We start from the raw sequence: 10,429 nt of genomic DNA, 5'->3' as shown, positions 1-10,429 counted from the left end.
ACAATATAGGCAATTTCCCTCCCTTTCTTCCAAAAACATTCAGCTGCTTTTTTTTTTAAAAGGAAAAGACATCACTCATTCAGCACAGCATAGGTCCAACAATCTCCATATCCAAACCTCTCCGTTTTGTAAGCATGATATCAAACGAAGTCAAAGAACGGAAAAGAAGTCAGCGGATGACAAGACACCGACCTTTAGGAGACAAATGCTCATTTGCTATTGCAAATGTATCAAAAATTTGAACAATTCAATCCTGCCATGAAACACATAATATATTCAAAAAAAACTGTAAAATCATCCCATACCAATAATGCCAGTGTGCCACCAAAATGATGGCAAAGAAACAACTACTTTGACACATCTTTCGGAGCGTAATGTAGCAGAACAAGACACATCTTTCGGAGCGTAATGTAGCAGAACAAGACTGTATTTTATAACCCATGACAGGACCAAGAAACAAGGATGGCATGACCCTTATTTTACCTTTTTGGTTGGGGGAGGGGGTGCTCGTCTCGAGTCACACAGGCGAGATTAATAACTTGGTAGCTAAAGAGGAAGCCCTAGAATATTTTCATTTCATGCTGCAGAGCAAATGTAGATTCCTTAGAAATTAAAACCCTTAATAAAATTTCAAAGGATCACTTCCAATAGATTTCAGAGTGTGAGAGAGAGAGAGAGAGAGAGAGCGAGGAGTTTATTATGTGAACCTAGGTAAGAACAGATTCAAAGAGAACACTCTTGTTGTGTGACATCATATAAGAGACATCCAAGCATCATGGTAATCCCATCATGAGCACTAGTACACTTACCTACCATATCTCATAATTAGCCCTGAAAAAGGAAAGAGTCAACACAAGGTCAAACGCAAAAAATAGTTAATAAAGGTTTTTAGTGACAAAGTTCAAGCTCACTTGCTGCCACATTTCTGTAGGATTAGAAAAGCTGGCTGGTGCATATTATTGTAGATATATGTCAGCTTTCCAATATAAGATGTATTGGATAAAGTCAAGTTGTTTCAACAATTGAGTAGTCCACATTTAGAAAAAGAAAAAAGAAGGTTTTACATTATTGGCATACTGTGTACACTACAGTCACATTCACAAGATTCCATAAGACCAAGAGGAAATATGCCATGATTGTCCTTTTAAGCGTACACAACAGAACTTTTTGATCATTCATTGATGATTACCCATTGTAAAAATCTATAAACATATCGTAATACTTCTCCCATTTCTTGTTGTAAAACATGACTGCTGAAATAAGGACCTAAAGGGGTGATTTTATAAGCTTTATAAATCACAAATACAGATAACGGGTGATTTTACACCTAAAGGGGAAGGAAATGGGGCCAATGTTCCTCCAAATGGTCTTATAAGGACCCTGCATAACTTTGTCGTGCACATGCATCTATTTCTCAACATAAAAAGCTTTTTGGAAGACCGATTATTATCTTTATGCGCCAAGATATTTTAGCCATTTGCAACAGCTTGATTACATGAATATTGTGGCATCAGAGTGTCTAGAGTTCTATAGCCTGTATGAAGGATTATTACCATCACAGAAACTGCTGGTGCCTCTGACCAAAAGACATAATGCTCTCATTTTGTGCTCGGGCTAGCTTTCAGACAAGAACCTGTTAAAGGAACCTTCAGTCTCTGATAGCTAATTTTTTTAATCCTTTTTTGTGTTAAGTATTTGACCAACTAGTATTGACTTGTAACACTCAAATGAAGAGTATATTAGTAAAAGATACAGTATGTGTATACATACAGATCATGGAAGCAACAATGATCCAAAAGAGTGAAAGGACCTATAGCAATACAAGTGTGCACACCTTTAATAATTGAGTTGGCAAAACAAAAAGGAATCCCAAATGTAAAGCTTTAAACACTCCGGAGAAATGTCCACGGCCCTCTAGCTGTCCCTATCCTGCACATGTCGAACATTTGATAAGGAAGCACAGAAAAGAGTCAAGGTCCAGCACAGTAATTTAGAAAATGTCATATGCCCTAAGTTATTACACTCATCTTCTGTTGTGATTTCCGTTTGATATCCTATTCTATGGTTCTTGCACCAACAATGACATGATTAATATTCTGCCCTTTTTTAGATTATACACCATATCAAATATCATTATTAGAGTCTACAAGCATATGATAATGCATTATAATATGATATCGCTTAAATGATCCCACAGAGAAGTGCTGTAGGCTCAGAGTCATGTAAATGGAATGGTCACATGCCTAGTGGAGGGTGCCATTATGGACCTAGGAACAGAGTTTTCATTCAAGGTTTACTAATAACAGCTGTTATAATGGTTGCAGAGTCTTATGTTATACATGTATGTAATGGGTGATGGCTCTAGTACCATGAAACATCACTTGACTTTGTACAGTTCTTCCAATCCATACAGCATTTCCTTTAAAAATATTAAATTTCCATATCAATTGAAAATCTTATGTCAAGACTTACATGATCAAGTAACATTTTATTATTAATTTCTATAACACTGTTGGTTAGTAATAGTTGTTAAAACAGCAATTATGTTATTCCAGAAACTCGATCAAGGGACTAGGCAAATAACAGCTATTATTTCGATTCAAATAGTAAATAGCAGATTCAAAGGAGATATGATTGGATAATGACATCATGGAAACTTTTTTTCATGAAATGAAGATCAACAACATAATTTTTTCATATTCCATGTTGTTAAAGCATCATCCTGTAACAACAAATCTATTTGAAATCTGAACACCATGATGAATTATGGATTCCTCCAGGATTGACAATACTGCTATGTATATTATGTTAGGGACTTAAGGTTTGCCATACCATCCTGTACCGAATGGAGTGATATAGGGCATATCATACCATACCGGTTTAATATGGCTACATGGTATAGTGGATGCACCAACACTCGGTATGCCGAACCGCCCCTATACCAACATAGTAATAGGTTAGCACTAGTACAGCGCCTAATATCAAGATGATGAACCTTGGTTAGTCTAATTTTAAGGATCACATAACAACCTGTATGAGAACATAATATTTTCTTTTGTTAGTATGATTCTATATCAGTCTATATTATTTTTTTGTATGGAATCTATACACTAGTATATATAACCCTTGATATATACCGAATATGAAGAAATAGAAACATAAAATCCTTTCCCTCTCGCTTATTTTTCTTTTGATTCTATAAATATTTTAACATGGTATCAGAGCCACCAATCACCTAATATGATGATGCCATCTCTTTTGCCTCTTCCAAGCCATCGTTGCCATGTTTAGAAGCCTTGAAGACCCCCATTGCCAATATATCGATCTCTGTCTTCTGATGAATCAACACTCGGACATCCATGATCCTTTGATGTCTCTACAGCTCTCCACCGCTTTTCTCCTCAGCTTCAAGTCTTGCATCGTCTCTCCTCACCATCACTCGGCCCCTTTCTCTCCATCTCCAATTTCACTTGCTGCCTCCGGCTCTTTCATCATCCAATTCGAGTTCTTTTACTCCTTTGCTATGGTGCCTCCATTTGCAAGGATTGTCAACCTTTGGCTTTGCCTTCTCTCGTAGTGACAGCCCTCACTGGCACTATACCTTCTCTGTTTTCTCACAACCACATCATCTAAAACAACTACAATAACCGACGAGTCACTCTGTCATGTTAGCATAGACAAGACACATCATCCAACCACATCATTGATCAGTCATGACATCCTACTACATCATCATCTGTCCAACCACAAAGCTTGTCACATCAGTTGTTTTGCCATATCAGTACAATGTGAGAGCCATATCAATCACTAATAAGACGATATCATCAAATATGTTAGTCAGCCATATTAGTTTGCAACATCATCAAACACACCAATCAACCACGTCGGCACATATATCAGTCTATCATGTTAGTCAGGCAAGTCTACAAACACCAGCCTGCCATGTTAGTCAACCACGTCAATGGACACATCAATCTGCCGCATCAATTACCTACATCAACATTGTTAAAAATATTAGTTTACTACATTAGCTTTCTGATCTACCACATCAATTTTTGGGCTGCTATGTCAACTTCCTTTTCCACCATGTCAAATTCTGTATTGTCACATCAGCTGGACACATTAGCCTGCCATGTCGGGTTCTGAGCTACTAAATCAACTCCTGATCTGCCATATCAGCTTTTGAGCTTCTATACCGACTCCTGCTCTAGCATACCAGATTTTATGCTATAACATCACCTTGACGGTCTACCATATCAACTTCTGAGTTGCTAAGTCAACTCATAATCTACTACATTAGTTCTGAGCTGCTATGCTAGCTCTACATTAGTCTCTGTGATATTACGTCAACTTTTGATTTATCACTTCAGCTTTGCACTGCCACATCAAGTCCTAATTTACCACCACGTCAGCTCCTGATCCATCATGTCAGCTTCTGAGTTACTACATTAGCTTACAATCTACCACATTAGCTTCTAAGTACATTCATAATCTAGTTTCCAAAACTCAAGTTAGCACCTATAGTACTATCTTGAGTTTAAGAGGGATATTAGCGTATCGGCCATATTATTTTCCTTGTATGGATCTATACACTAGTATATATGACCTCTAATATATACCGAATGTGATGGAACAAAAATATAAAGTTCTCTTATATTTCATCTACTTTTGCAAATATTTTACACCTTCAACAGCATATATCAGATCTAGTAAAGCTTGCCTTCCCAAAGCAAATTTTTGGATTATTAGGACCGATTTGAGGAGCAACTTCTAATCCCCTGATTGTTGACTTCGCAAGTAGAATCTGAAGAAGTTTTGTAGGTGTAATAGTTCAAATCTATCACCTTTCTGACTTCTAAAACCAAAAGCTTCCACAACTAAGCCAGCACCGATGCCCGATTCTTATGCTGCGACTAATCCGCCGCGGCCTAGAACATGAAGCTGGTGGGTTGGTGCTTCAGGCGAACGGCGGACTCACACTTGTTGTGGACCACCAAGGCCAAAGCCTTGAAGGCGTCCACATCACCCTACACCATAAGCTCCAGGTCAATCAACCTCAGGTAGGTGGTGGTGGTCGAGGAGAAGGCCTAGATTGGGGCGAGGGTTAGAGGAGATCTAGGGATTCTGAGGAGAGAAGCAGCCAAGTGCTTGCGGGAAGGGAGAAGAGCCCATCTGAAGATGGCTCGAGCAGCCATGGCTAAGAGATGAGAAAAGGTAAAAATGGAGAGAAGAAACAGAGGTTTGGAGGAAGAGGGATGCAGGCTGGAGAAAGATACTAGGGAATAAAATCCTATTATTATGAGAAAGATATTAGGGACCTAATATAGTATAATACAATAGGCAAATCCCATGATTTGGTACATGTACTAAATATGAATATGACAACTGGATCCCATGATTTTTGGACATTGATATGAGCTAATATACCAAGATTGTGCATGCAATATAATGGGCAAGATTGTGCATGATTCTGACAACTACAATTAAGACTGACAAAGAATTCTTCTCACTTTTTAACCAACAGAAGGATGGCTTGTTGGTAGACAAATAAATTTCTTACTACATTAAAAATCTGATACCAAACATATTCAAAAATTCCAAACATTTCCTTCCAAACCTTCTGCACAAAGTTTTGGCTATAACATTTTGAAAGATTAGCCAGGTCACTTGTGGGATTAAATTGGCTAACCATTTCACTTTTTGAAAACTAAACATAAAATATTTAGTAAATTACAAAAATTTCCTTGAGATTTGGGGTGAATCACACTTAGCCCCAATAGCATGAAAAACCTATGGTTAGCCACTCAGGATTTATTTTTATCCAACACTTTAAACCATTACTTAATAGAATGTTAGGCAAACTGTTAACTTTTAGTGGGACCCAAATACTACATCAGAAAAGTTTCAAAAATGACCAAAATTACCTTACATGACATAACAGCCTCCCAAGAACATAAGAAAATGTACATATCCTCATCCCCCTCTAGGGCAATTTTGACTTTTCATATGAGGTAAGTAGTTTTACTAACACCGTTAATTTGACTGCATGTAAGTAAAGTGTAATAAACATAAGCCTCATGGGAATTTTTATGATTTACTATAAATTATATATTTGCAGTTTTCTTTAAAAAATATATAGTACTTGTTCTATTATTATGCTTCTAAAACGAAAAAGGCAAATCATCGTCACTGCTCAGGATCAAAGGACTTCTGTGATTTGATAATGGCAACTAATGTGATGTTGGTTAAAAGCTAGTAGAAGATAATATTGCTAACAACAAAATCTCAAATTTTAAGTGGACTGAGGTGGTAGAATTTATCAAAGGGAAAATTATTTAGACACCCTTTAACCTAAAGCTAGTTTCACATCAAGTTTAAAAAGATTCAAAGTCGTCCCTAAAGTTAGTTAAGTAGTTCAATATGATCCTATCATCCATTTTCATTTATCCAAGGTCATGAGATTCCATCATGTGATGGTTACATGAGACTTTTAGGATTGAAATACCCTTATGAGAAGATACAAAGGAGGGACGAGGATAGTGGCGGGATTTAGAGAGGAGGATGGAGAGGAGGACAATAGCAAGTTTAGAGAGGAGGATGTGTTGGAAGAGGAGGTGGTGAGAGCAGATGGAGCTCGGGTGGAATGAGGTTAAATAGAAGGAATGGATAGAAAGAAGGGCCGAGGATGGCTGCAAGGTTTAGAGAGGAGGAGATGTCGGAAGAGAAGTTAGTGGGTGTGAGGAGGGATAATAAGAGGAGAAAAGAGGGCATTTTCCGATAAATATCCATTCCAATGAGGGCAAAATTATCCTTTATGACAATGTTTCAATAGTGTTGGATGCCACATGGGGCTCAGGACCACTAATTTCAGGAACCAATTGGAAACTTTTTAAACTTGAGAGATAGTAAAATTGGCGCTGTTGAAAAGGTATCTAAGTAGTTTTCCCTTTATCAAATTTACTCGCATAAAAAACTATAAAATGGATCAAAACATAATACAACATAATGGATTAGGTCCATTGCCCTCTTTAATTAGAACAGGGGCCGTGCCCCTTTTTTCTTTACACCAGCATATCCACCCAACTCCATTGCCTCTCTCCCTCTCTCACACTATCTTGTCCACTCTCTCTCTTGTCCCCATTTCCATACCCTCTAAGCCTTGGATCGTGCCTCTGCACCTCTCCCCAGATTATAGCTTCCCTATCGATGCTATGTGGAAATAGGGAGGATGTCTTCTTTGGAGAAAGGAGTTTTCACCTAGGGTTTTCTTTAACATCAACGGCTTTGGATCTGATCCCACCATGCCACATATACAATAGGATCAGGATGGTGAGGCTTGTTTGGTCCCGATTGCTGAGCTCCAAAAAGGCTCAAGCGAAAAAGGAGTTTTTAAGGAAGAGCAATGGTAGCACTAAGGTCAAGAGCCTTGATTACAAGGTGATCGAGAGTTATGCCAGCAAGAGCAAAGAGAAAAGTTGTGGCTTTGGTCCTATATATGCAATAAATGGTTGTTTGCTATACTTAGTGGCATTGGTAAGAGGCACTGATCCTTCTTATAGCAAATGCGTAATGCATAACTTGGCATGGTTTAGTGATTCAAATTTTTTTTGAGTGCTTGGTGGCGGTCTTTACATGATTGTTGATTTCATAATAATTTGGACTGGATTCTTTTAATTCATTTTTTATGCTCATTGCAATGCATGATGCAAAAGCCAAAACATAAATGCACAAACTATAACACACCCACTAAAAGAGACACTTGAAATACTTATACACATGTCTACAAGTTCAAGGAGATCAGAAAGCCATTTGATTATGGGAAATTGCTTACAACACCGAGTGGAACCCCCAACTCCTCATGGGTCAATGAAGCGATAGACCAAGGCTAGGCCATGCATATAGCTATATTTAAGATAGGCTAGGCTTGGCCAGAGGAGAACTTTGGTACCCCTAAATCATGATTGTGTGGATGTGATTTTCACTATTTTGCCAAAAGACACAAAATAGGAGCTTTATTTTAGAGTTTGATTACTTTCTAACTAGGATAGTTTTCCTATGGATGGGTCATTCAGCCAATATTCTTTTAGAAACCCTCTACAACTGCAGTCACCCCAACTGCCTAAACACCTATTGACTATGCTTTCTACAATTAGCTTGATTGTCTTTCTCGGTAATAAATATATGCAAAGGCCAAGTCACAATATATGCTACAATGAACCAACAGCTATTACATATTAGGGATAAGCTTTGAAATGGCAATATTCTCCATCTTGGCTTGTTTCAGTTCTTGAGATTGATTTGAGCATTCCTTCTCATTTTATCACTATAGATTTTTATTCTAGAGTGATTATTAACCATGAAATTGGCTATGTTTTGATGGATGAATTAACTATACTTACTAGGTATTAGAGCAGATTGTGCTTAAGAAGGGATTTCTTGTGTCAACTTAGCATTCATAAGCAACCTTAACCTAACTAGAATATTTTTTCTTATATATCTGTAAAGTATATATTTATGACAATTGCAAAATGCCTAGAAAATTGTGTACTTTGCATTGTATTCATTATTTACAAGTAAATTGGATCAAGCAAGAGATTATCCTATTATTCAAACTCTTAGACATTTTTGAAACCCATAGGCATATGTATTCATGAACTCTTATCATATCTAAAGAAAAATGTTATAATCATGTGAAACTCCTACATAACTTTAAATATGGTGTTTTTGAAGTGCTTGAATATTTTGAGACGTATGTCAAATATTTGAAGCTCTTTGATAGTCATGTATAATTTTATAAACTGCAAAACTATTTGTGTAAATTGAAAATGAAATAAAATTGTGAAATAATTGAATTTTGCATGCATACTTTGGACTCAATCTAGCTACGTAGTGGACCCCACCAATGGGGGGTTTATATATTGGCACAATGATTTGTTTCAAAACTTGATTATAGTGAATCAACTCCATAGAGATTAAATGTGATAATGGACCTACTCCACAGGGAATCAAATATAGAATAGTGGACCCACTATGTAGAGAATCAAATACTCTATCGGGGTTAAATGCAATATATTAGACATCAAGGTTTTATGTCCCGATGGGATGGGGAGCGGCCTGACCGTCCCATCTTATTCCTGTGAGAAAACAGAACCGAGATGGGTTCGAGATTCTGAAACCCATTCTAAGCAAGGAGAAAAGAAGAACACGGAAAGAAAGAAAGGAAGGAAAGATGAAGAAAAGAAATGAAAGGAAAGGAAAGAAGAAGAAAAATGAAAAAAGAAAGGAAGAAGAAAAAGAAAGAAAAAAGAAAGATAGAGGAAAATAAAGAAAAGAAGAAAGAAAAAAGAAAAAAGAAAGAAAAAAAAGAAAAGGATAAAGAATATCTACCAGGGTGCAAGATCATGATTGCTATCGAAATGAAACAGGACAGCAAGACATCCCGTTCCATGAAGAAATCAGAACACCTTCGTTCCAAGGGATTTAAAATCTTGCTAGGCCCTACCACAGTAATAATGTGGTTGTAGGCTCATAAGACTAATAAGCCATTAAATAATAGTTTTGAAAAATAATGTATTGTTGGCGCTCTTTCCAATCCCTCCGAACGTGTTGCAGGGCTCACTAGAATAGTCCCATGTAGGTGCGGCAAAGAAGAGTAGTGATAAGCTAAGTAGCGAGGGTTGATTCATGCAAACATGCCACTAGCGTCAGATCAGCAAGAAAATGAACGAAGGAAGAATAGAGAGTAGCATGGATCCAATACCTAATTATTAGAACTTTCACTATCATCACACCACCATTCAAAGGAGGTAGATAAAAGTTTGTAGCATTGGAATATAATAGAGAGGTGCAGCATTGGGCTACCATAGGGGTGTAGCATTAGGCCATGGTAGTAAAAGCTAAGTTACAACTACTCCTAGGATAGAAACTACAGTTAACTAAGATAAGATAAATCCATTGGATTGATTATCAAAAGATCTCTTACAAAGTATAATTTTTATTTATTTATACTAATAGATAATAACTGCACAATCTGATGGTTGCAATCTCCACTTCCGGGGGTTTTGATAACTGACATCAGTTATCCTCTACTATGCATGTTAGTCGGCATAGTTGCACTGCACCAACTATCACACCAATAACATGTCTTATTAGTCATAACTTTAGCCATCTCTTTTATTTCAGCCTACAATACAGTTCTTGTACTTGGAAATATACCTGCGAAGACATTTCAATTGTTTCAGTCTATTCCTATGTATTGTCATTGATCGAAGTCCTGATCCTTTAGCCCACTTATCAACACCATGACCGAGCCCTCCTTCAGGCTATACCTCCTTGATAAAATTTATCATGGCTAAACTTTTATCCGCTTCAACAAGAGTCACGTGGCCCTCATTTGCTTTGATTCCATCAAACTTGATCCACGTGGTGT

At 37.2% G+C, this 10,429-nt stretch overlaps 1 protein-coding gene and 1 pseudogene across 4 annotated transcripts in view; both read right to left on the bottom strand.

Annotated features, from left to right (window-relative positions):
* Window positions 1-1,136: 1,136 nt before the first annotated feature.
* LOC105034861 (protein DETOXIFICATION 42) overlaps window positions 1,137-10,429 on the bottom strand; it is a 61,149-nt gene continuing 51,856 nt past the window's right edge. For 3 of the 4 annotated variants that reach the window (XM_029261743.2, XM_073249415.1, XM_010910176.4), the window contains one exon: window positions 1,637-1,929. In XM_029261743.2, coding sequence (XP_029117576.1) covers window positions 1,884-1,929 — 46 coding nt within the window. In that variant the 3' untranslated portion in view covers window positions 1,637-1,883. The other variant, XM_019847116.3, reaches the window with a different exon arrangement.
* Window positions 1,943-8,351, bottom strand: LOC140854057 (uncharacterized; annotated as a pseudogene).

The sequence above is a fragment of the Elaeis guineensis genome, chromosome 15 (genome assembly GCF_000442705.2).
Source record: "Elaeis guineensis isolate ETL-2024a chromosome 15, EG11, whole genome shotgun sequence".
NCBI classification, from domain to species: Eukaryota; Viridiplantae; Streptophyta; class Magnoliopsida; order Arecales; family Arecaceae; genus Elaeis; species Elaeis guineensis.
Note: the sequence above shows the minus strand (reverse complement) of the source record. Positions and strands in the feature narration are given on the sequence as shown.